At 36.7% G+C, this 27,243-nt stretch overlaps 4 protein-coding genes across 11 annotated transcripts in view; 3 read left to right on the top strand and 1 right to left on the bottom strand.

Moving 5' to 3' along the window:
* Positions 1–7,116, top strand: part of LOC136247105 (NACHT, LRR and PYD domains-containing protein 14-like) — a 207,570-nt gene extending 200,454 nt beyond the window's left edge. For 3 of the 6 annotated variants that reach the window (XM_066038724.1, XM_066038723.1, XM_066038728.1), the window contains 5 exons: positions 3,350–3,428; positions 3,669–3,779; positions 6,020–6,123; positions 6,345–6,520; positions 6,900–7,116. In XM_066038724.1, the coding sequence (XP_065894796.1) occupies positions 3,378–3,428; positions 3,669–3,779; positions 6,020–6,123; positions 6,345–6,471 (393 nt within the window). In that variant the 5' untranslated portion in view covers positions 3,350–3,377 and the 3' untranslated portion in view covers positions 6,472–6,520; positions 6,900–7,116. Of the gene's footprint in view, positions 1–135; positions 284–1,002; positions 2,526–3,349; positions 3,429–3,654; positions 3,780–6,019; positions 6,124–6,344; positions 6,521–6,899 lie in introns of those variants that run through there. The other 3 variants (XM_066038727.1, XM_066038725.1, XM_066038729.1) reach the window with 3 other exon arrangements.
* A 13,977-nt stretch (positions 7,117–21,093) lies between these two features.
* The window catches only part of LOC136247103 (protein NLRC5-like), an 81,618-nt gene continuing 75,468 nt past the window's right edge, over positions 21,094–27,243 (top strand). For all 3 annotated transcript variants that reach the window (XR_010697085.1, XR_010697086.1, XR_010697087.1), the window contains exon 1: positions 21,094–21,235. The gene's annotated coding sequence lies outside the window, so the exon portion shown is untranslated. The remainder of the gene's footprint in view (positions 21,236–27,243) is intronic.
* Positions 21,231–26,744, top strand: LOC136247109 (uncharacterized). Its single transcript, XM_066038736.1, has 7 exons — positions 21,231–23,092; positions 23,144–23,191; positions 23,244–23,944; positions 23,998–24,225; positions 24,286–24,514; positions 24,572–24,625; positions 24,695–26,744. The coding sequence occupies exons 1-7, from the start codon at positions 22,015–22,017 to the stop codon at positions 25,012–25,014; spliced, it is 2,658 nt and encodes an 885-aa protein (XP_065894808.1). The 5' UTR covers positions 21,231–22,014; the 3' UTR covers positions 25,015–26,744.
* On the bottom strand, positions 24,793–26,679 carry LOC136247110 (uncharacterized). Its single transcript, XM_066038737.1, has 2 exons — positions 25,370–26,679; positions 24,793–25,319 (listed from the first exon to the last, which is right to left on the bottom strand). The coding sequence occupies exons 1-2, from the start codon at positions 26,525–26,527 to the stop codon at positions 25,041–25,043; spliced, it is 1,437 nt and encodes a 478-aa protein (XP_065894809.1). The 5' UTR covers positions 26,528–26,679; the 3' UTR covers positions 24,793–25,040.

The following is a 27,243-nucleotide window of genomic DNA, read 5'->3' as shown; positions in this document are numbered from 1 at the left end:
ATAGCTGAAAAGGTGTAACAGAAAAGGGGCCAAAGTAAGGAAAAAATCCCTCCAACCCCAGGAATCGAACTGCAGGTCACCCAATGTCTAGTCGGGGGAATCCCCCCACTAGACTCCCCTAGTTTCCCACTAGTCCCCATCCCCCCACTAGTCTCCCCTAGTTTCCAATCCCCCCCTCTACTATCTAGTCAATTTCAGTATTCTACACCGAGGAACAGATGGCGAGACTTGACGTGCCAGCTGAGGCTGTGAGGTGAAACGAACGGTCTATGAAACATTGTGGGTATGTTTTACTGTGTCAAATATGGGAGAAGGTGTATGGTTTATTGTTTATTTTTGACTTTACAGCATACAGAATTACAATGATACATGGTTTCAACCCTAGATAGTAGAGGGGGGGATTGGAAACTAGGTAATTTGACACCTTTTGTTTGCACCTACAACCACATAACCACAAGCACGCAAGCTATATTATCACGGGCATCTGGATTCAGTGGAATGGAATGGTGGACTGGAATGGTGGAATGGAATGGTGGAATGGAACGGTACTTTGGTAATTTCAATTGGTGGTCACCTCTTTATAAAGACCACCGTCTAACAAAGACCACCTCTTTATAAAGACCATTTTACTATAATGATTAAAATGCTGCTATCTTGTTGTTTTAGAGTGTATCCCCATAGAATGGTCTTATTGATCAGTTGTGCACCGACAGCATCATCAATTCATCATAAGCAGCCAGCTCTGAATATCATGTACACTGTAGATATAGACCTGGGTTCTGAGTTAATTGTGATTGTTTCACAGTTTGTGCTGGTAATCAAATGGCTTCACTTCACCAGTTTGCTTAATCCTCCTACTGTATTGTCTAATATTGCTAACACAGTGCAACTCTGAAACTTCGTCTATGCTCTTCTTTTTCCCAAAACTATTCATACTATTCTCCATCTTAAATCCACCAAGTAGCTGATAGACATGGCTAGCTATTATATGTAGTTGTGGTAGCTGCAAATACAGTGTATTACAAAATAGCATTCAAATTTGTGCAGACTGGTATATACACAAAGGAAATTTTTTTCATTTTTCATAATGAGCACTCAAAAACCTCTGTAGCTGTGTTTGGGACCTAGTCACTATAATGAGTGGTCTTATTAAAAGAGGTTGTCAATGCCTGTGCTGTACCCTACACACATTTGGTGCAATTAAAACTCAAACCCACAATCAGTTATCACATGGTGAAGTATATAAATATCACTCTATACTTATCTATCACTCACTAGTACGAACAGTTATGATGTTACAGTAATTTTTGGAAGGCCTACCGAATGGGTCTAAAGTAGAAAGTCGGCAATATTTGGTTCGATATGATTCCAACTTTAGTCATGATAGTATTGATGTGTTTTTGATACCGAAAATGAGTACTTGTGATTAATTGACTAATCCCCCAAGTACAGGGTCCATAAGGGTAGTTACAATTGTATGAGGAGGTGGGAGGATACAACACTGTCTTGCAGGGACTAATAAGTTAATCAGTGCTGTACCTTATATCCGGAACCTCCGAAAAAATACAATATTTTTGCTAGTCAATTACTGTAAAGTCGAGTTGTTAATCGCATGCACTTATAATTTTTGGAGAAACTTTTTGTAAAAATCATACTATCTGTTAGGTGCACACGCCTGATAAATAATTATGGTGATTGTAACATGGAATTACTATGAGTACAGGAAGTTAATAGTTTGTGCCGGTCACCACGCCAGGATGTAAGGATATTTGACTCCATTTTTGGGTAAAATTCTTTATGATGAACGAGATTATTTCTATCCAGATGGCTGATTTGCTGTATACATAGCGAGGAGAGACCTTAAGGGAGACGTAAACGTTTGAGAAGACATCAATTTTTCAGTACTTTCAGCTTTTTTTTGCCATTTCTTGCTGTGTGTAGCTTTGTTGTCACATTTTGCCATGTGCACTTATCAGCCATGGTTAATTACAAGAAATGTGTATGCGCATAACAAATAATATGCACTTAATAGATACATGCGCTTAACAACCCGACTCTATGGTACTGACAGTGAACAACCAAGGCTGGTGGGCTAAAATGAAGCTAGCCATACAGTAATTGCTCCATATCTTTACCAATTATAAATGTTTATAACCAAAACACATGGCCATTGCAAGTTTAGCAGTAAATTTTATGGACAATGTAGGAAAATATCACGTGAACACCATGTACCAGGTATTGAAATATCTGATGATGTGCAAAAAGTAGTCAATACCGAAGTGTAGGACATTCCAGTATTGTATCAGTATTATAGTACTTACAAGTATCACTTACTCCTAGTATAAAGTGTAAAGTATTCATAAGAGAGTAACCATGTTTGTGAGTCAATCTGACTTATTTTTGTGACAACAAACGTTTGCCATTTACAGTTCATGTATGCAAACATGTCACCTTCAGAAAATAGTTTCTTCCTTAGCAACCAGTTGGCTGTAATCAAAATTAGCAGTGATGCCTTTTCTAGGCAGGTGACTACAATATTAAAGACTTGTTCTATTGCTGTGTGTATGTGGCTATACATGTAGTACGTGTAGTACATTTGTGACTGGATCTGCGAAAACCCGACATAATGGCGCATGTTTTATAATCTACTTAGCAGAGTGGATGCTCTGGGAAAGTTTCAGCCTTGCATGCCAACAACTTTTAGAGTTACAGCCCTACAAAGTAGCAACAGAAAGATCGATTTGTACAGCAAGTATTGGGAAAATAAATTACAGGTGCTTACAAAAATGACTGTAACTTACAAACGCAGTGCAGTACAGAGTTGCAACTTGCACCATTGTGTTCACAATGAATAGGGGAGTCCATTACATGGTAAGTTATTTTCTCCTACCACCTTTCTTCACTACATACAGAGACAAAATCAGTGAAGAAATGTTGATTGCGTACGACTGCTTCGACATGACGTAAACAAATGTCCATAACTCACATATCCTTTAGGCTACTGCTACGAAACAAAGATTTTCGAACTCCACTTGTGTAAGTGAATAAGATGGTATCCATGTTTTTATCATTGCACCCTTTCTTCATAAAGAACAAAGTGTTTAAAAAGTTTACGATTTTTTTTTATTATGCAATTATTTTACCCATTGCAATCAATAGCCAATACTGAAATTTAGTCTTGCACCATTATATGGGGTTTTCACAGATCCAGTCACATTTAGTAGTAATTGTAATTCTGTGTGTGCAGTGTGTTTGTACTTGAGTGTGTGTGTATGTATGGAGTGTGTATGTGTTTGTGTGTATGTAGTGTGTGTTTGTGTGTATGTCACATACTCGTATGTTCACATAGGCTGCAGTCATGAACGAGGCTGAGTTGAATGATCTTTCACCCAGCATTCAAGAAGGGATCTGATAATCACAACAGTAGAGTAAGTGAACAATATACTAGTAATAATGTGATCGCTACTACCTTGTTTATGTGGAGATTATGGGCTACCGTGGTAAAAATAAACATCAGAAATAGCTAGTTCATTATTTTATTTGAAAGCATGTAGGAACATTTTTGTTGTCTATTAACTGATAACAATATTATTGCAATTTAAATTAATAACACTTACATACTGTAACACATACAGTCAGTTACACTAGTTGCAGTATTTCCCCTTTAGCCATCATCGATACTCGCTGATGAAGAATTCTCCAAATTTGTTGAGCTTGCCAGTATGGACTCTCAGATGGACACCATCTCCATACAGAAATATGTGACAACAATGGTGGATGTGAGTTGACTATGTATAGTGTATTATTGTATCACATTTTGTTACATGTGTATTAGAACTGTACGATACTATTGATATTATCCAGTATTGTAATACCAATAGGGATCTGCAGTACATATTGATACGGCAATATATTGATACAGTAAATAAGTATCATGATACAATACTGTACTTAGTAAATATTGATATATCAAAGTTTTCTAGTAGAACAGTCAGTGATTGCTCTATCACTGTAACAGTGATGTAGATATTCAAATAGAAAGCCCTTCTATTTACCCCTGTGCTATAAAATGCAACGTTACGAGAAGCCATACAAATATGCATTTATAAGTGCGTTGTTATGGCTAAAATATTCTTACCCGGGTCTTCTAAAAACATTAGCTGTTACACTTTAAATGTAAAGAACTGCACCACTAAGCAGTAAACAATTTGCTGTATAATACTAGCCATCTTGACAACTCATCAAAATGCAGAGTAATCCTTTGTAGGAGCACGCATTAAAAAGTTTGGGGTAGCTAATTGTGTGGGTGGTGTAATGGAGACAGGTATCCATGTAGAGATAGGTTTCTTAACAGCAACTTGGTTTTCCATACTAAAAATCATATCAGAACACATGTACACTAGCTATTTGTCACATCAGTATAATACTGCAGTTTATCAGCATTTTTATTTGTATACACAATGAATGTAGAATCAGTGTCGGCTCTTTAAGGTACAGATAAATTGGATATTGTTACAACTATTAGCTAATATGCCAGTTATAAGTAGCCATGACCACTTCATTATAGTATCGTGCTACAGTATCGTATCGAACAGTTTATTGATGGCGATACGTGATACACTAAATGTACCGTATCGCAGAACACTAAATACCAAGTGGCAATACTCTACTGCAAGATTTGGTATCATAGGTATCAATTTTTAGGTACTGTACCACTCAAAAATGTCATGTCACAAGAGTGCAAGTGATTAAAATACTCACTATTTAAAGGGCATGACATCAGTTTCCTCGCGAGTATTCATCCTGTTTTGTTTGGAATGAATACTTGCAAGCAAAACAGGTACCACTCCCTTGAATTAGTGAGTTACGTCTCACACTTGTGAGACAATGTTACATTTGAGTAGTACTATAGTTGATAATGTTGGGTCACATTGTTCAATTAATTTGGGTCAAACTTATTGTATACTGTATAGTAAAAAACTTTGGCGGTAAAAAAGTGTGACGAAACTCCTCTGTTGAAAAAATTGGCGGAAAAAAACTTTGGCGATTGAAATAATATTCACCAAAGTTTTTACTGCCAAAGTTTTTTCTCTACAGAACGTAAGGATAACGACAAGGTGTCAACTCATTGAGCAACTCATCAGTTAAGTAGTGTAGTAAGTGTATAGGTAGCTAGCGTTGTTTTTTGTAGCAGTACCTTTGTAACTACTGATCTAACGACGTGCCTACTGAGCAAAGACATTCAGGGTTCTCTATCACCTGCGATGGCGAGAGCGATCGTATTTACTTTTCAGTAGCAGAGGTTATCACATATATCAAAGTATCAGTTTGGCCAAATCCATCGCAAGATGATGAACTAGCTGACGTGCGAACGGGAAGCCGGTTGGAAATGCTATCCTGAAGGAGTGCTTAGCTACAACTGTGGGACACATTTCGAAGATCTCTAAAGTCAGCTCTATCTTTATTGCGCGGTGGTATGAGCTGACCTCCATCTCAAGTTCTAGTTGAGTTACTCAATGTGCTTGTGTGACTCGTCGTGTGATCATCTAAAATAATTTGCGAAAAAAACTTTGGCGAATTGAATGCTATTCGCCAAAGTATTTTACTGCCAAAGTTTTTTACTATACGGTAAGGTCCTATTGAGATGATTCAAAGCTTATTGCATCTTTATGTGCTAAAGTATGAAAAGTCCAAATTGTATGTGTACATTAACTTTGTTATCTCATGCACGTCATGTCATGTGTAGTATCTATACCTAAAGTATATTGTGATACCTATTTGTGGTATTGTGATATGTAAACTTAAAGTGGGTTAGGGTCAGTGTGTGTGTAACGCACAGGGTTAAGTGTGTAAGTGTGTGTCTATTAGAGTCATTAACAATATGTACAGAAATATAATATTTTATTTGTGGAACACAGGTGTTTGAAGCTTTGAATATTGGAAGTCCACTGTGTACTTTATGTGTATGCTTATGTGTACACATGTACAAATGACTTGAGTTCTACACATTCCTACACAGGTTAAAGAAGAATTAGTGAACATGTTTGTAACAAATAGGAACTATGCTGTCTACCAAGCCAAACTGGATGGTGCACGAAGGAAAGGATACTTCTTACCACTACTGTGAGTGGTATATAGAGAATTGTGTTAACTGTTACGTAATATTTGTATAGACTATTTGTGTAGCTTAGAACTGTTTGTTTATGTCTCCTTCTCATTCCCAAGTCTTTAGCTTGTTTTCTCAGGGTGGTACTTGTGAATTAGAAATTATTAGTGCACCTTACCATTCAGAACATACATGTTAATTTACATACGTAATCATTCCTCATTGTCCACTAATACAGGCAAGTGTACATGGTGAAGGCAGATCTAATGCCAGATGAAGTCAAGGAGTGTTGCTACTCAATGTCATTAAACCTCAACAAGTATCGAGTGCTCTACAAGGTCTATTCCCTAATATGGAATTGTTGACACGCCCCACAAATTTTTTACCAACACTGAACTCAGTGATATCCTCAGGGTGTGTGTGTGTGTGTGTGTTTGTGTGTGTGTGTGTGTGTGCGTGCGTACATGTGTGTGTGTGTGTGTGTGTGTGTGTGTGTGTGTGTGTGTGTGTGTGTGTGTGTGTGCGCGCGCGCATGTGTGTGCGTGTGTGTGTGTATTGGTGCAGACTCATAGCTCTTGAGTAGCACACAGGTGTCCCAATGCTGGTCTACTGGGTAGGCATGACAGTGTTAGCACAACAGCTGAAGACTTTACTTTTACTTTATTTACCAGTTCCTGTAGCCTTATTTTACTGTATGTTTAAACCCATTATGTCTACGTATGTATGATACAACTTAAAGCTTAGAGTCTGCTCATTTACTCAATGAAATGTTTACTAACCCATCTCATTCCAGGCTAGAGACACACTATCAGCAGAGAATGCTGAACTACATGCTCAACTGGAAGAGGCAAGGGTCTAGATACACGCCTTCCAGCAACATCTTGATGTCATCAGAGGTCACACTATTTGGAACAAATGATATTGAAACTGAGGAGTCGCAATTATGAGGATTAACTGAAATGTGAAATTCATTTCTGTGTTATTTCATCACCCTGTACAGCATAATTAATAATGATTTTTTAATTATACTTATTTAATTTAACTCATGCATGTCATTAACTCAGTAGTGTGACGCGTCATCAAGTAGCTTCATTGACTAATTGAGCATTGTTTTACTCTCTTTTTACTGGGAAAGGATTTGTACCCTCTGGTTTCCGGTTCTTGCATTTCGCTGCTGATTTTTCCCAGAAGATTTCACAGTAAGCACAGTTGTAAGTCGCTAATGATTTGATTGTGAACTTCATTAGCAACTGCATGGCTTTGAACCCTGCGGCTATAAAATTTCGTCTCGGCCTTTGCGAAGTCGAAAAGCAGTAGTCTATTTATGCAGTTAAAATCTTGTTTTTTTTACAAGAAGCAAATAAGGCTGTTGCGATGCATGCAAGTCATAGTACGGTGCGCTCCGCCCCTTTTCAGTGAGATAATTTGCAGCCGACCATACTGTAGCACGAGATTGATAATTCATTAGTAAAGAGTTGTGTTGTCTATATTAAGTGCAAAACTAAATGAATTGCAATACAACAGAGATAAAAATGAAGTCCACTGGTTAGCACAGTACTAACTAGAAGATGCATTTTTCTTTAAAATGCTTTTGAGCCAAAGGTAGCTGAAATAGCTATGTAGGTTACATTGTTTTAGGATACACAGTAAGGGATCATCCATAGTTGTTTTCAGCATTTCACAAACATACTAAGAGTTATCGTGGCATCACTAGAAGGTATTGTGGGACATTTTTTTGTGAGAAAGTGCCTTTCATGATCCTATACAGTTACTATACTGTATTGTATGATAGAGATATACATGAGAGTGTTAGATATATGAGATGTGTATTTAAGAGATGTATTGTTATTGCAGCCAGTCACATCCGAGGGATGGTAGTGTCAGTGCCATTTGACCAGTTCCACAAGTACTCTACTGACATTGTACGCACTGCTGTGTTAATCAATGCACAATGTACAACTGGGTGTACAAATGTACAAATCTGCTAGAGAATAGTAATTTAAAGTGGCTTACAATGCTTATGCTAATAAAATTCAGTCAAAATTATTACTAAATTGAGTAAATTCCATCTCAGAAGGCTAAATTTTCCTGTGGGGACAGATCAGATGAAGCATGCTGACTGTACATGCTTTACACGAGCACATGTTAATCATTATTTTTGAATATGCGATTGTTGAGATGTAGAGGGCTGTTTATAAATAGCGCGTTATCTGTAGGCATAGTTCGCGTAAACAAAGAATTTAGCAGCTAATGTTACTACACTGAATCTCGCACTGAATACTGCGGATGCGGTTAAGTAACAGCGCCAAATATATTATGTGTGCATGGGTGCATGAATAGGTCGAGTTTCGTTTTCAATTAGGAAATTACACAAGTTGATGTTAGCTAGCTATATGCTACTTCTAAAAACCTGGTACCCGACTTGCAGTTAATTTAGCCGAGGGTCGCCAACACCCACGCAAAACATCAAAATTGTGTATGAGAGTCCCAATATTTATAAATATTTGTAAATATTTTATAATTTGTTTTCTTCTGCTACTTACGCCTGGGGACACAACCTAGGGGAACCTTAATTTACAGAGGCACAGGTGTATACTTTTCAAAAATCCTGTAGGCAATTGGCTAGCCACTCTCCATCCTGGTTCGTGACTGCCACCTTTGATATCGTTATATTTTCACCCAGCTGGCCTTTGTGGAAGCCACTCCTTTTTTCACAGCTCAACTGTTTTGGCATACATTAAGTTTATTGCACTTGTGCTGTGCATAATTATAATCATTAATTTTATATTTTATTCTATTGTGTTTTGTAGGGGAGTACTAGCAACACACGATATGTATACATATTTACACACATAGAAGTGAATCATGGCTGAAAGTGAAGCATTAACACTTGAGAAAATTAAAAGTATCTCAAAAATGTAAGCAGACAACCTGTATTGTCATTGTGAGAGTACAGTAGACTGTTGATATATTTATTTATTTATTTATTTATTTATTATTATTGATTAGCAAAACCCATTGGGTAAATCGCTAATGTACAAAAACAAAATTTTAGTGTCTATGCATTTTGCAAATGGTTTTTGAAAGTAAGTAAGTCTATATTGTCAAGATCTTCCATATCTAAATTGTTCCAGTCTGGTATTGATCTTGGTAAGAAAGAGTTACTATATCGATTTGTTCTGGCATACAACTGTAATAGCTTCAAGGGATGGTTTGCCCTGGTACTTGTTGCAGGAGATAACACTGGCAGATACTGATTTGGAACATAAATTAATTTGTTTACAAACTTAAACAACAGCATCAGACGTGCCTGTTTCCTACGATCTTCCAGTGTTGGCCATTTTAATTCCACTAACATTTCAGTTATACTGTCCCTATGATTCCTTCTCCAAGGTCTATTTAACACGAAACGTGCAGCACGATGTTGTATCATCTCTAACTTGTGAATGAGTGATTGTTGATGTGGATCCCAGATAGAAGAGCATATAACTAGTGCTTTACTGCGTTATGTTTGAAATCATTACGTATATATGATACTGCTCGAATGCAACACCATCTTGCAAAAGTGCGAGCAATTAAACAACTTGCTAATTAAAGGGCATGGCAGTGGCGGATCCAGGATGGGGCATTTGGGGCAAATGCCCCCCCCTTCAAGAAATTGCATACAAGATCGATATACTCTAATAGAGCAGTCAATTACTCTAATAAAGCAGTCACAATGTTCATGAGGCAGTGTAGCTTACCTATGAAGCTACAAATAGGATTTTATTTTACATAACAGACGTGATATAGTAGGTAAGGATAACTAGCTATTATTGTTGTGACCTTTTTTTTTTTTTTTTTTGGTCTTCAACTGGTTTTCAGCAAATTTTTTTGGTCTTCAACTGTTTTTCAGAAAGGTGCCCCCCCTCTTTCGAAACTCTGGATCCGCCCCTGCATGGTACCCATTTCCAAGCGAGTGAATAAATACTTGTGAACGAAATGGCTGCCACACCCTTTAATTAGCAACTTTTAGGTGACATGCCCTTTATTAGAATTGTTTGCACTCTCACAAGATGACATTGCATTTAAGAGGTATATAATATGATAGTATAGACTAGGGCTGGGCGGTTTCTCGGTATTATAGTAATACCGCGGTATTGCAATGAAACGATATCTGTATCGCGTAGATTTCGGTGAAACGATAATATCACGATATCGATATTATTACGATTTTTAGTGTTTGTGACAGCTTATTAAGCCCTTAAGGTTGTTATAATGCACCTCAAATAATCACGTGATACTACTGCAAACAAGGACCTAGTACTAGATAGTCAATTTTTTTTACAAAGATCGAGATACTCTAATAGAACAGTCAGCTAGGATCGAGATACCCTAATAAAGCAGTCAGCTACTCTAATATAGCAGTCATCTTTAATAACCGCGATAAATAGTAATATCGTGATATATTTCTGCACGATATATCGTGAAGCGAAACTCCAATACCGCCCAGCCCTAGTATAGACATGTGCTGAATACAATATTGACTAGCTACAACTTCTTTTGTGTGTATTATGATTATCCTAATGTGAGCACAAATGGTCAGTCATTCAAGGGATCAATACACTTCCATTAACTATTGTAGTGATGCTAATTATTCTCTTTTATGATCCATTGTATTCCATCATGCCCAGACTATGATCTTGAGAAAGTGGATTTTCTTACTTTAGACTGAAACGTGTACATTTATTGACTGGTATTTGCTAAGATTTGTGAAATGTGTGGTATAAGCACCAGTCAGGGCCGCCCAGAGAAATTAAGGGGCCCAGGGCAAAGAGTTAAAGTGGGGCCCCAGAGGCAAGGAGGTTTCCATTCTGAATCACAACTTCACCAAAGCTGTAAGTTAAAGACCAAAAAAAAAAAAAAAGGTCATGACCTACTAACAATGACAATAGCTACCCCTCACTAACCATATCTCCTTATCTATAAGCTTGCTACACTGCTCCTCTGAAGAATACTGTGATTACTCTATTAGAGTCTTTAGATCTGACTGCTCTATTAGAGTATATCGATGTTTTAAACAGGTACTCAAAGGGGCCCTTCATGGGGCCTCCTGGGACCTCTTTCAGGCTGGGGCCCAGGGAAAAATTCCCCAGTCCCCCCCCCCCCCCCCCCCTGTGCCATGCCATAAACCATGCCCTGGCACCAGTGCATGGTTTATGGCATGCATTTATTAATTATAAGTTTATAAGTGTTATAGTACTGTTGTCGGTGTAGCTGTTTTTAATGTGCTCTATTGGGTATCACATGTAGCCTTGATTGTTCTATTAGAGTATTTTAATCATGAAATAGTAGTGCTTCTCAATCTCTAAGCAATAGTTGTCAACTTGTATGCACTATGTAATCCTTCAGACTTTGTAGCAACTCTGTGGGACACACAATAAACAAGAGAGCAAAGTAGATACTTTACTGTATATTGGTCAATAATTTTTATCTGTTGATGTTGCCTATAATGTATTGCTGCATACAATACTACAATAATGTATAGTTCTCTCCTGTATGTTTTGTATACATAATTACATATACTGTGTACACATCACTGTGCCATTACCACACCAATGATGTACTGGCACTTAGCTACTGGTGGCCTTTAGTTACGATGCCACTATTGTGTTGTATCTGTCACTACTGTGACATATTGAGTTGATTTGGGGATTGTGTCTTCACCACCTAATAGCCTCACCAGGGCGCTGTCACGTTGGTGTATGTACTTGGTTTGTATGTGACGCAGTCCTAGTAATAATAATATTAATAATATAATAATACGCAGACACATGAACATATGATGGTTTTACAACAACCTAAGCTATATTGCTTAGAGTTAGATTTATTTCCCAGTATAGTTATATCGCGTTTTAATTTTAATAACAATAATGTAGACGTAACATAGCTAATTGTACATTATACATATGTGAAGTTATTTTGTACATGTCATATCTCATAACACTTCCTACTTACTGCTGTGTGTATGTGTTTGATTTTCATTTATAGTACAACAACAGAAGGTCATTCTGAAAGACTTACAAAACTTGATCACGCCACATTATGCCATCAGTTGGAAAAAAATTGGTATTCAACTAAATATGCCACTTGGATTATTGAAGCTGGTTTTCCCACCAACCCCAGTGTGGTGCTGTGACCAAATGTTGGAAAATTGGACAGAAATAGAAGCTCAGTCATCTTGGCATAAAATGATCAATGCTATTGATTCAGCAGCAGTGGTCACTACTATAAATTGTTATTCATATCAAACAGTGGTGCCTGCTAACCGTACATCACAAGATATCTCAAACGTTGCATGTCAATTAAAATAAAGTCAATCAAAAACAGATACAAAACATTAGTTGAAGATTGGCCACTTATGCAGCCAGAGCATTTCACAAATGTTGTACTCATCCTTCATGAAAAAGGTAAAGTAAAATGAGCTGAAGTTGAAATGGTTGCAAACATACAGATGAAAGGCAGGATTAGCTTAAGTAAGATCAGCAGTAATTCTGCCATGAAAGCTACTAAAGAGATATCTGAATTGTTTACTCCATTAGAAGGCAAAAAAGACATTTCAAAGGCAGTAGAAACAATATTAATAGAAGGTGCACCGGGAATTGGTAAGACTATAATTTATTATCTAAAGAAATTTTATATCAATGGGCATGCGGACACTTACTAATGAATGAAACAATAGTGATTCTAGTGTATTTGCGTGATCGTGAAGCACAACAGGTAAAGTCAATTAATGAATTCCTTGATTATTATTGTAGCTGTTCAAAAGAAGCAATTTTATCAATTAAAGAGCATATTAGAAGCACTGGAGGTAGTGATATTGCAATAATACTGGATGGGTATGATGAACTTCCAGAAAACCTTTTAAATGATAGTAGCTCATTTTTCAATTAACCGAGAAATTGATGAGCTTCTCAATTGCGTGATAGTCATAACATCTCGCCCAGATGTGTCAGGACATCTCCATGACAGTGTAGACTGTAGAGTAGAAATATTAGGATTTGCAGATGAAATAAGGAAAGAATATATTGAAAAAGTTTTAGATAATGATGAAAACAAAGTCAAGATGTTGTTAGGATATTTGGAAAAAAATCCTGCAATAAATGCATACTGTTATATACCTCTGAATATGAACATTTTACTATATTTAATTTATTTAAGGAATTAGGGACTCATGTCAAACTTCCTAAGACACAAACACAAGTAAACATCACTTTTATTTGTATAACCATGTCATGGTTTATTTAAAAGCAAAGAGAAAACACAAAGGAGTTTTACCAGACTTTAAAAGTGTGCCACCACCATATGATTTACCTTTCAAAGCATTGTGCAAGTTAGCTTTTGTCTCTCTGGAAGAGGGAAAGGTTGTTTTAACTAAAAATGAGGTTGATAAGCTTGCAGAAAGTTCACAATTTTCGACTGAAAATTTAAGAGGTTTAGATTTACTGAAAACTGTAAAGTTTTGTAGTATCAAGAAACATGTTCATGACATCTCAATGATACTGATATAACTTTTTACATCTGTCTGTCCAAGAAATATTGGCAGCACAATACATTACTACGCTCTCTGGAGATAAACAGATTTCATTACTTAAAAAAACATTTTGGGAGCACAAGTATTATATTAACATGTGGATTATGTATGTTGGATTAACGAAAGGTGAATCATTCTATTTTAAACAATTCTTAACAAAAAATCCCTTTAAATTTTTAACTCTGTTTACAATGCTGTGGACAGATAAGTTTAGTATTTCGAAAAACATTATAGCTGACAAAGTAAAATGCTTGTACTTATTTTGATGCTTTTCAGAAGTAGAAAATGAGAGTGTGCATCATTCAGTGGGGAAGTGGCTGCATCAAGGAAAGATAAACCTTGGTGGTCAGTCGTTAATTGCTATTAACATCCATACACTGGGATTTTTTTAGCAAGGTCTGATCAAAAGCGATGGGAACTTTTTAATTTATCGGAATGTCACATGGGAGATGAAGCATTTAAAACACTTTACACTTCATATAAAGATAGCTTATACAGTAAAAGTGCAACTTGCAATGTTGACATTTTGGATCTCTCAGACAATAACTTGACACTCAACTCTGCAGTATTCATCTCAAATTTAATTTTGATATGGAATGTAAAAAAACTGATTGTTTCACACAGTGAAATGAGCGGCTTAAATAAGAGTATTATTTATGAGCTTAGTAAACAAGATCCTGCAAAGATGACAAGAACTTTTAACACCTGCATGAAAAAACAATCTGCCAGCGTTTTTGAGTCCATTATATTTTATAACGAGGATCAGGATAAAAGCTTCTTGGAAAGAAGCATGAATATTTAGATATATACTTAGTTATGTGTAAGTCAAAGAAGCCCACTTGAAATGTGTAATGCAGGAAGGAAAAAGTGTGCATTTATATTGGAACAAATTTCCCTTGCAACCAATCATTTATCCTCTATTGAATTGTAACTTATCATCGTTTCATTACATAGAAAAATGTGACTCATTTTTATCAAAAACAAGAGTTGTTGATGACATCAAGGCACTGAAATTAAATTCCAAGTTTTCAATCCAGTTTGGAAATTTTTTACCATTGCATATATACAATGTTACACCACTCAATATTGTTGCAGTTAAGGAAATTTTATCACATGAAAATGTTTGCGGAACATTTATATTTAAAGGTCACATAACTGCTCATGTTCATGAAATTATATCTGCTGTCCTTCCGAATGTAAAATTAATGCATTTTACCCTTAAAGAATTTCATGCTACTGTTCCCTTATTAATAAGTAAGTTGATTTATTACAATGCTCAGGAATCAGAAATTAAGAAAATTACCACAGAATTGAAATGTAGACCATTAACACATCTTGATATGAGTTCAACCTGCATTACTGGAAGGGCAGCAAAAGAAGTGGCAGAAGTTTTCTCTAGCAACTGTTTGCTTGAAAATTTGAATCTTTCCAATTGCAAGTTACGAAATGAAGGCATACAAGTAATATGTAAATCTTTGAATGTCGTAACTAAGCTAAAGTTCCTTAAAATGAGCAACAATCATTTCAACTTGATAGCTGCCAAAGATATGGCTTGTGTTCTTGAAAATAGTACCTGCATACAGCAGGTAAATTTATGTAACTGCAATTTACACAAGGAAGGAATTGAAGCTATTTCAAGTGCATTAAAGTGCAGTAAACTACTATATATGCTCACTGAATTTAGGATACAATCTCTTTACCCATAAAGCAGCATGCAACATAGCAGATGTCAATCTCACAAATTCACTGAACTGCTTTCAGCTAAGCAATTCTGGATTACAGCATGATCAGCCAAAATGTATTACAGAAGCCACAAAGACTTTGCAGTCCTTAAAGATTTTAGACTTTAGTCACAACATTTTGTCAGGCCAGAATACTATTAATACTGCTGAAACTATTGGTAAAAATAGGCTGCTGGAGCATTTGGATATATCAAATTGTGAATTAAATGAAGTAGAGTTTCTAAAAATTTGTAGTGGTTTGGCTAATATTCAAACTATAAAAGTACTGAATGTAAATGGAAATAACATGACCGAATCATTGTCTGACTATATTGCAATGATTATTGCTAACAATCCTAATTTGAAAGGACTGTCATTGTCAAGTTGCAATTTACAGCAGTACAGTTTTAAAAAGATAAGTGAATCTTTGCATACCTTGAGTTCACTAAATAAGCTTGATGTTAGTTACAACAGCATTGACGATGAAATGGGTTGCAGCTTAGCAGATGTAATTGCCAGTAATTACAAGTTAAATAGTTTGAATTTGTCTCATTGCTGCTTGCATGACATAGGTATTGCTGCAGTTTTTCAAGCTTTAAATAAGCATACTAAATTTAAATTCATTGATTTGAAGTGTAATCAATTGAGTAAAATGAACAATGACGTACTAACAAAATTTATTGCTAACAATGAATTGCTGGAGCACTTGTGTTAGGCTGACTGCAGTATGGAAGATAAAGGACTATTAAAAGTATTGGAAATTCCAAAGCCTGCTCTTCTATATTTGGATATTAGTCAGGACAGTTTTACATCCAACATTGCTGACAAGTTGGCAGAAGTTGTTTCAAAATGTAGCTATTTACAATTCTTAATAATACCCAACTGCAATTAATGTGCACGAAGTTGATGCTATTTCGCAGATATCAAATTGTTTAAAAGATAACAAATTCCATGCGATAAAAGTAATGGATTTTAGTGGTTTTCCCATTGATGATCAAGCAGCAAATATCCTATCTGATGTAATAATAAACAACAACACTTTGGAACAGTTAGTGTTATGTAATTGTAAACTTCAACAATCAGGAATTGTCAAATTGACTGAGGCACTAGAAAAACTGACTATTCACTGCACAAAACTAGCTTAAACCATAACAAACAACCTTATTGAGCATTTAAATTTGTCAAACTGTGGTCTATCCGTGAAAGATGTTGTAGTGATTATCAGTGCAATAAAATGTCATTCAATACTAAAACACTTGGATCTAAGCTGCAATAGTCTTGATGATAAAGTTGCTGATGATTTGGCAAGTGCCATTGGCTCCAATATTATGCTAAACCATATTTTTTTGTCCAAAATTTGCTTCAGCATTAAGAAAATGGGCATTCTTTTAGGTATTTTAAATCAACTTAATTGCTTAAGAGTTGTTGATTTTAATTCTTGTCAAATATCCGATGCTCATGCTGACCTCTTAGAAGTTATAGTAGCTGAAAATTGTGCATTAAAATATCTACAATTTAATAAATTTGTTTGGCAAAGGAAACAATTGAAGTCACTTAAATTTAGTCACAGCAAAATAACTGGTCTACAACAACTCAGTATAAATTACACCAACATTGATGAGGATGAAGTTGATATGATAACGGTTATCATTAAAAATAATAAAAACATCAAGCATTTAAGTTTCACATATAGTATTATATCAGACAATAGAAAATTTGAAATTTTAAAGCCATACAATCAATTAACTCATTAGAGTACTTTGATATTAATGGTATCACCATTTATGAGATAATTGAAGATGATGTAGTAGGTATAATCATGAACAATGCTGGTTTAAGAAAGCTCAATATGTCTCGTTGCGAACTTATTGAAAGTATAGTATTTCAAAAATTAGTAGCACCATTTTGAGTCACCAAAATTTAGTGCATTTAAATTTGAGTTCAACAACTTTAGTGAACATTCTCTGCAGCAACTATCTACTGCATTGAAAAGTTTATCATCCTTAGAACACTTGGAATTATCAAAATGTACATCAGTGCTCAGTACTGACAGAAGCTTCTTCAGAATGATCCCACTGTTCACACTTCAATAGAATCAATACCTAGACATTAATGGCAACCAGATCACAGATTCTGAGCCTGCAGCTGCTGTGATTGCTCGAAATGATAACCTCATGTACTTGAACTTATCGAACTGTTCCTTACAATCTGCTGGTTTGGAAACTGTAGTTATGGCAATTCAAAAATTAATCTATCTGCAACACCTTGACCTGAGTTTAAATAGTTTTACAGAAAAGGCAGCACACAAAGTATCACAATTGATTAAAGGCACTTCAAGAAACTTTTGCGTTCATTTATCAAACAGTCCCATGGAATACAATACACTGAAAAGTAATGTAACATTAAAATTTGACAATAAACGAAAAATCCAATTTGTTGTGCTCAAAATACTTTCATATAAGCTTGAATTTGTTCGAATGCAAAGTCAAGAGTGGAAAAGTGAATGGATTATAAACAGCTCAAAAATTAAATACCTTTGCATATCCTTTTCCCAAAAGCAAGTTTCAAAGGAAGATTTCAATTTGCTCAAAGGATTTTTAGCTGACAGTCCTACAATTGAACATCTGGAAATAGCTATTGCTGATTTGAACCAAACCGAAGCTAAAGATCTTTTTCAAGCACTGAGTTCTAGTAGATCACTGGTTTATCTCAATATTAGCTACAGTAATATCAGCAATGAAGCAGCAGATGATTTAGCAGTTGTTATTATAAATAACAGGTTAGACAGATTATCCATGCATGACTGCAGGATGAATGAATCAGTCATGTTAAAAATAGTGAGTGCTCTTCAAAAGAATGCTAGATTAAAATGTCTTGATTTGAGTGCAAACTTAGTTTCTAATCCAGCAGCTACTATTATAGCGTCTATTATTACAAACAATAATACTATTGAACATCTCAATATATCATCTTGTAAGCTTCATAATGACAGCTTCCTGGTACTTATTACTTTATTGCAAAGTATACATGCTTAAAAGTTTCTTAACCTGAGCTTTAACTGTGTTACTGAACATGTAGCTACTGAGATAGCAACTTTAATTTCTAGGAATGTTTGCTTGGAAAACTTGAATATGTCCAACTGTAAATTGAATGAGCATAATATTGTAAAGATCGTAAACCAGCTTCAAAAGGTCTCTACACTAAAATGTTTGAATTTCTCTTACAATGAGGTTACAAATCAAGCAGCACAAATGATAGTTATAGTGATTGACAATAACAGTGGCACTATTGAGAGCTTAATTTTATGCAATTGCAAGCTGAATGAACCTGACGTGGAAAATCTTATTGTTTCTATGAAGAAGATTGCTACGTTGAAACATTTTGATTTGAGTTACAATAAAATTCCTGATCAAATAAGTGATGAGATTGCAAGTTTAATATCTGCTAATGCTGCTTTGAAATATTTAAATCTTAGCAAGTGCAGACTATCAAAGATAGATATTGCCAAAATAAATAATGCTGCAAGAAAAAGATCAAAACTATTTGTTAAGGTGTAATTTAAGTTTAATCACATTAGATAATTTTCTTAAACATGACTTTGTTCATTTTTAAATTACAGAAAACCAATGTTAAATTTTAGCATTACTGCAACTATTATTATTTTCTTGTCCTACTATAGACTATACTATTATATATTATGTATGTACTGTTTTACTATGTTTTGTGTTCCAATTCAAGGCTTGCATGCAGTGTCATTAATTTTTGTTACAGCAGTGTACATAATAATTATAAGTGGTTCGAGAACCCCTCATGCTCATGCATGCAGGGGAGATTGTCAAATATGTTATACTAAAGTCATAACTCGCTATGACCACCACAATTATTAAGTTTCACTGTTAATACACTTGTTTATTACCTATTTGAACATCAAAACTACCTGTATTGCCATTGGCAATATTTTTAAGAGTTTTGTAGTGTATAACTACATACAATTGCAACACAAGAATTTATAGGAGTGGGAGTAAGCAATCAAAAGCACTCTCAGAAATGCTGGGGCATCATACTGGAAGTAATATATAGGGTGAAAATCCAGCCCCTCCATAGCTGTTGATGCAAAGTTGAAGCACATATGTGACCGGGCTTGCGAAAATAGGGCATGTGGGCACATGATTTTTGCCTAATTTTTTAAACTTCCATCACTCATAACTGTTTATACTATTACGCTATGGTGATGCAATTTTCAGTGCTTAGTAAGCATTGAATTGGCTTTATGATGCAAGTTACAGAATGCAAATATTCTGTTCCACTACTGCAATATGACCTATTTTGTGACAGGGTGTAGTTTGTGCCCACATGCCCTGTTTTCGCAGGCCCAGTCACATATAATGGTGAAGAGTTATACATACCGTGTTCCACCTGCTTGTACTGGTGCAAAGCAATGGTATATAGTAGAACAGGGACCAGTCTAATATGTTCATTTTTTATGTATTATGCTGCTCAAATTTTTCCCTATTAGCTATGCTCACTTTAATTATTATTTCATTGTGCTGATGTATGTTATACAGTAACTTTTCATTATAGCTACTTAACATTATTTTTAGCTTTAAAGCCCAGTAATGGCAGTAACAGTTGCTACCAGCTATAGGTACTATTTGCAAATTGGTTTCGATGAGTATGTAAGGACGAGGGAATTACCAGACATAATTTTGGGAATTTTGATGGCAGATAATATTCTGGAATAATTCTAGGAATAACAGAAATAATGGAGAATAATACATGTAGGTGAATAGTTAAAAGTGTAATTGTACCGTACATCGGGTTAATTCAGGATTACTGCATTGTTTTCATGCATGTGCTAAAAGATCTTGCTAGATCCTGACCTTAATGATACACTTTATAGGCATTAGATTAGAGTAGATTATCAATTTTGTCAAAGACATAGGTACACAGAAGGCATTGCCTGCAAAAGTGCTCCCCACACAAACATGCAAATACACAACTCACATTAACAATTACAACAACAGACAAAAACAGAACAGTTTAAAATACAGAGTTTACACTGGCAAAAAGAAAATGAAGTGCCGCTATTTCCACCCCCAAATGGATAGGCAACATTACTATTGGAGACTATCTCTATAATATAGCTATATAGTTGATTCCGAGGTTGATTCACTGAATTCAAACAATTATAGCTAGTACGAATATACGCCTCTGGTCTTCTCCTTCATGTTCCAGCCTCAGTTGTAGTTGTGTTTGTTGTTGTAATGACTGTATTGTGTATGTATGCATTGTGTGGTTTACTATTGTATGTTTGTCTCTGCCAAGGAGGAACAGCCATGGCGGATTGGTGGAGTATAAATTAACAATCAATCAATCACTCAGTTGACCTAGCGCTGGGTGGAGGGATGCCTTGGGTGACCTAGCACTTGGGGGAGGCACCTGGGAGGGATGCAGCCGGCTGTCTAAGCCCCCTAGGCATTCTTCTATCCTTTGTTCTGTATTTCTGTAGGTTCTGCCAGTATATATAATTAGCTCAGTAGGTGTAGGTATAGCTAAACCTAACAAATAGTCATCCTAACTCACGATGGTAGGGCCGGTTCTTCCATTCTTAAAAAAAAAATCTATTTGGTGCGCGCCCCAATTGGTTCCGTTCTAGCACTCGGCACTACCCACCTTGGCTAATACCTGTAATTATCAACAGATCAAGTAGCTATTTCAGTAGTGTTATTGTCATTTTTCTCATTTGCGGAGACGCGTTTCTCTACACGCTTGGAGTTTCGTCGGTTTCACCGCCAATCTATGCGGATTCAACTCTTGGAGATTCAGTTCTTTGTGGTGAGTGAGTGCAAGTACGGTAGCTACGTATCTGTAGTGTACACGTATACTTTACAAAGTGGATAGTACTGGCACCGGTCACGAACGTGAACGGCTATTTTACCGGCACAAGTCCATCATTTGCTGGACTATCAAACAAACCAGTTGTGTCTAGGCGAGCTAGAGCTAGAGTTGGTAGCTATGCGTCCAATATACCCCGAGCATTCGACTTTAGGGCACGCTTCTAGTAGGTTGCCCCTAGCATTCAACTTTAGGGGACGCGAAAAGTAGTTCCTTAGCGTTAGGGGTAGGGTAGGGTAGGGTTCAGCTTTGGTTTCTTCTTCACTCTTGTTATATCATAGATAGCTAGCTAATAGAGTAAAAGGGATAGGAAACGCAAGCGATTTCCGGTTTGATTTCCGTTACGCTTGACTTGGAAGGACAAGACAGTTTTGTGTTCAAGCATAGGAATTAGTGTTCTAAGCAGCGTAAATAGTAATCCAACAGACTACAGCAAGTACTTAGGCCTTTGTGAGAGATTTTGGCGAGAGAATTCAGACCTCAAGTCACTCATCATTTACATTGGATGTTAAGTAGTTAACTAATACCAAGAGTACATAATAAAGAGTACATAATAAAGAGGAGAGTGTCTAACTCCAATATACGCTATCAAAAATGAGCGCGGGTAGACCTTAGTAGGTTTTCCGATTTTATTAGTAAATTTACGTAAACGATAAGGGTGTAAACAATGGTTATTTAACGCATCGGGATAGAGCCGTACAGTCACTGGAAAGGAATTGATGGATACTCCGAGGCGATTGAGCAGTCACGATTCTTCACCTCTGTCGTCGCAAGTCGAATGCCATCCCATTGAGGAATTGTGCGAGGAAGAAGATTACAACGGAACTGCTAGTGTAGCACCCGACTCGACTGCCGTGGAAGACAATAGCTCTGAAAATGACATCTTGACGACTATCTCGATTGAAAGGCAGGTAGAATTTCTGAAAGATATACAGGAGAATGTAAGCGATTTTTTCCCAGAGTTTTCTTTTGTGTTGTCACGTGTATCAATCGACGGTGCTGAAGGTGATTTGCAAGTGCCAGTTTTGATGATTACTCCACTGCAACTGTTCGTCCACCAGCCTTTGGGAGTTATGCCACGAATTCAGATCCAGGTACAGTATAAGATCTACAGTGTACACGTGCTAATGAGGCTCTGGAAAAAAGAAAGCTTCGACACATTTGAGGACATAGCTTCCTTGTGCAAGTTGCTAGGAGATAAATCTCAATACAAGTTTTGTCCGGGGCTGCTTCAGTATGATCAATACATGTCTGAATACAATAAGACAATCCGCTTCCATCTTAAGAAAGTACGGCTCACAACATTCCCATTCAAGCGTGTAGATTCTGTGGATTGCAGCCTTCTGTTTCAGCTAGCTCATAATGCTACAAAGGAAGAAAAGTCATCGAAGGAAGTGAAGTGTTATCCATGCAAGAGTCTGCTTTTATATTTGAAGCACCAGAAACGTAGGACATCTTCAGAAACTCCAACAAGAAAAACGAAACGACAGCAACCATCATCCCGAGCCAGGATGTCATATATGAGCCCAGCCAGTCAAGCAAAAAGAAGAAAGTTGGCTCAGTATGAAAGAACTAGTAACATTAGGAAGCTGGCACGATATGAAGAAAATGAAATTGAATTGGACGAAGAGCAGAATGATGAAATGTGTGCTATTGTAAAGAAAATGGAAGACGAAGACTTGCAGAAATTGTTTGATGAAGGAGAAAAACATGGAGTTGGAAGCATTTTGAAGGATATTTGGGCCACAGATTTAGATCGCCAGCGAAAGGAGTTTTCTCATGATCAGGCAACCAATTGTAAGAAAACTTTAATACATGTATTTTAAAATTCTATTGTTTTTGTTGTAGGTAATGGTCGACGAGGTAATCGATGGAGTATGGTTACAATCAGAATGGGTAATGTATGCGTCAATTATCATGAGTGTATTGTTATCTCAATATTTTGTAGCCTTAGCGATATACTGTCGTAGTCCTGCTGCATACCAGGCATTAAAGGATTTTAACATCCTGAGCTTACCAGCCAAATCAACGCTACAGTCCTACTCAGGTGCTTTCATCCATGCACCAGGGGCTAGTTCAGCATGCATAACTGACCAAGTGTCTCGCTATGTGTTGTTTAAGGAGCAATGTAGACTAGTAGGGAAGCATGAGCCGAGGGGAGATGGTGCATTGATCTTTGACGAAGTCAAAGTTGCTTGTCAATTAATGTGGAATTCTCGAAACAATCAACTAATGGGATTGGCAATGACGGCAGCTGATCTTGCATCATTGAATGATATTTATCTACTGTTGAAGAATTCTGAGGGCAGCAAGCAGACATCATATGTGTTACAATTCCTATGGAGAGATCTGACAAGCAGCTTTGACATTGTTGGGCCTTATTTTACATGTGCATCCTCTGTAGATGGCAAGTTTGTGTTGGCTTGTGTGCTAGAAACAGTGAAACTGTTTCAATGTCATGGCTTGCAGACAAGTGTTTTAGTGTGTGACGGGGGCTCCTCCAACATTGCTACCATCAAGGCTTGTCATGGTCATCATGGTGCTTACTCTGTCACTGATGGTGAGGACAAGTTTGAAGTGAAGCCATGGATGATCAATCCATTCAACCCTCCAAACCAAATTTTTTGGTTAATTTGTCCGTCACATCAGGCATGTTGTATGTCTATATAATTATATATTTACATATACCTGTTTCACTGCAGTTAAAGAACATGATCAATGCTCTGTTCTCATCAAAGATAGGTGGCTCCAAACAATTTCAGCGTACAGACAAATGTACATTTGGATGGGAGGCTATTGATAGTTTGTATCAAAGGGAGTTGGAACGAGCAAAGCAAAATTTAGCCAGAATGGTTCCAAGGCTAAAAGAGACTCACGTCCTGCGGGATGCATGGACAAAACTGAATGTTCATCCAGCAAAGATCATGCAGGTAAGGTTTAGTATTAAATTCCAGGCATTCAATGATGTAATTGTATAAAAATATTGGTAGCAAGAACAAGTTTTAGGAGAGCTCTACTGGTATGCTAACCAAGAGCCCACGCCACCAGATGCTGGAGTAGCATCAGAGACCCTGGAGTATCTGGAAGCTTGCAGTCGTTTGTTTGAAAAAGGCTTTCTAAGCCATGACTGTGTCAGGGACATGAATTCTGATGTGATTAAAAACATCAACGAAGGTTTCAGCTACTTCACGGATTGGCTTGATGCTATTTTACAACAAGGTAATTGTGTACATCCTTTGTAATAGTTCTATTTCAGAACCTTTCTCCCACGCTTAGATCCCAAGTTTCCCCATACCTCAAGTACACAAAGGTCATTTTTGTCTTGGCAAAGTAAGTATTTGTTCTTAAATGTGCATGCATAAGTTAGTGTACATGTGCTTATGTGTACATTTCTTACAGCTTGGGACCTCTTAAGAATTGATGTGTATGGCTTTAGGGCCTTCAGTGAGTGGTTCTTCAAAACCTACCCAACCTATTTTATTTCACTTGTACGACTATCGGGATCAGCTGCTGAAAGCTTGTTCAGTCAATATAAGCACAATGCTGGAGGAAAGTTGGACTCAGTCAACTACTGTACAGCCAGAGCCGCTCATCTAGTGAAACAGACTGTCAGCACTCATCACAGCGGAAAGGGTTACCGAGATGAAAATCTCAATACAACCGAGTTGCCACTACGGAAGAAGACATACAATAAGCACAACACAACAAACAATTCATGAGTGTATTCCAATCAAAATAAACTACTTTAAGTAAATTTAGTTTCAAGTTTAGTATGGTTAGCTAATAAAAGTGGCCGTAAATTCACATCTGTTGTAGAAGCTAGGCCCTTCTTTGATGCCATGTGCTGTTTCACTGCTGAAACCACTTCTTGGATTCGTGTGTTACATAGTTTGCGTACCAGGATGTTGTAGACATTGTCCATAGCTTCTTCACTAAATGTATGAATATTTGGTAACTTCCCAGTTAGAATATTTATGAATGATTCTTTTAGTGACCCTTGTTCTTTCACCTTTTCATGAACTAACTAAAGTAAAATATAATAGGTACCAATTTTACATGGATTACAGACGTTACCTTTATAATCTGGTCATCATCTTGTATAGTCTCAGTATTTATTACACCTCTAACAATTTCATCCAAGCTCCGTAAAAATGGAACAAATGCTACATCTGGGAAGTACATGTAGCCGTTGTCACGATACATGAGGTACTGAGGTAGCTTTGACTTATCCTTCATGTTTATGGCTTGCAATATAGTTATTTCTTGGGATAATACATCTCTTTGTGCACCTGGACAACTCTTGATCTGTTTGTAATGCTGATGTAGCATGTCACATAGAGCAGCACCTCCAAAGCGCAGATAAACATCATCACCGTCAGTTGGCAATTGTACTGATTCCTTCATAGTACCAGTGGCATCCAATTTGTTCTGGAAATCACTACTTCGCTCCAACAAAAGTTCATAAACTGAGGAAGATATTGGTATCATCACTTTCTTGCTGTCATCAATGGCAATATGATGGATATCACAAAAGTCCAACCACTGCTTTCTAAGATCAGCAACTGAAGTTTCAACAGATTTATCCAGATTGATCACAGATAAGCAATATTCCTTGGCCAAGAGAAAGGCACTGCAATGCTGATGCCACTGCAATTGAAAGCGTAAAAAAGAATCCGTTCCTTTCTGACATTCAGCAAACAACTCCACAAATCGTTCCCTGTGGTGGACTAAAATTATTTCAATTAACTGCTTGTTTCTAAACACTTCATCCACAAATTCCCCAAGTCCTGCTGGTAACAACTGCTCACTCAATTTAACTCGCGCAGCGTCAAACAAAACAGATGCATCTACTTCGTTCAAAAACTTACACAAACTTTGCCTCTCCTTTTTATTCAGGGCTTTGCGAGTTCTTTTCGTAGTGTGTTGACTGGCTGATGACTGGTCGTTATCCTTAGACTTGTGTGGCTGCTTGGTTGGTGGTAAATCATCGTCGATAGATTCTGCCTCCTTGCATGTTCGCTTGCTCTGCTTACCAGATCGAGATTTTCCATTAACAGTGGTGGTAGCAGCTGCCTGTTCAGAGTTCTTCATCGACTTTGAGCTAGGCTTCACCCGATTACGAGTCCGTGCAGCAATGGAATCAACTACAGTGGCCGTTCCGCTTTTCAGCTGCTTCTTGCACGAGTTACTGATAGACATTTCATCATTGCCATTCGTGGACTTCGACGCCATTTCTCACAATCACGTGTGTATTTCATCAGATGGGTTAATTTGTGAATCATGCGCATTGCGCCTGCGAACCATATAGTAATCAACACATTGATCAGCCACCATAAGAAGCCAAAGGTCTACCCGCGCTCATTCTTGATAGGGCATATTGAACTTAGCTAATACTATCAGTGTTAACAAACACCATGAAAAGACTAAAGAAGAATACAATTAAGAGCACTTTTCGGTATCTGTCCCTGCGCTCACTACTATACTGAACTGTTCTAAGCCACAACAACTGGCCTATCTAGTAGTATACTACAGAAAACTGATGTGAAGTAATAGTATACTGTAGTGAAGTAATAGTATACTGTAGTGAAATAATAGTATACTGTAGTGAAGTAATAGTATACTGTAGTGAAGTAATAGTATACTGTAGTGAAGTAATAGTATACTGTAGTGAAGTAATAGTATACTGTAGTGAAGTAATAGTATACTGTAGTGAAGTAATAGTATACTGTAGTGAAGTAATAGTATACTGTAGTGAAGTAATAGTATACTGTAGTGAAATAATAGTATACTGTAGTGAAGTAATAGTATACTGTAGTGAAGTAATAGTATACTGTAGTGAAGTAATAGTATACTGTAGTGAAGTAATAGTATACTGATGTGAAGTAATAGTATACTGATGTGAACAAACTAGTGTAAAAATAATTTTAAAAAAATTAAAATATGGAAAT

The sequence above is a fragment of the Dysidea avara genome, chromosome 2, assembly GCF_963678975.1.
Source record: "Dysidea avara chromosome 2, odDysAvar1.4, whole genome shotgun sequence".
Taxonomy (NCBI): Eukaryota; Metazoa; Porifera; class Demospongiae; order Dictyoceratida; family Dysideidae; genus Dysidea; species Dysidea avara.
The sequence above is the reverse complement of the archived record's forward strand: the minus strand, read 5'-3'. Positions and strand labels throughout refer to the sequence as shown.

Excerpts from the sequence above, each read along its gene's own strand:
- LOC136247110 (XM_066038737.1), bottom strand. The coding sequence starts at position 26,527 with ATGGCGTCGAAGTCCACGAATGGCAATGATGAAATGTCTATCAGTAAC. Across the intron at positions 25,320-25,369 it reads ATGATGACCAGATTATAAAG|TTAGTTCATGAAAAGGTGAA; the intron begins GTAACGTCTGTA and ends ATTTTACTTTAG.
- LOC136247109 (XM_066038736.1), top strand. The coding sequence starts at position 22,015 with ATGGATACTCCGAGGCGATTGAGCAGTCACGATTCTTCACCTCTGTCG. Across the intron at positions 24,226-24,285 it reads ATCCAGCAAAGATCATGCAG|CAAGAACAAGTTTTAGGAGA; the intron begins GTAAGGTTTAGT and ends AAATATTGGTAG. Across the intron at positions 24,626-24,694 it reads GTCATTTTTGTCTTGGCAAA|CTTGGGACCTCTTAAGAATT; the intron begins GTAAGTATTTGT and ends CATTTCTTACAG.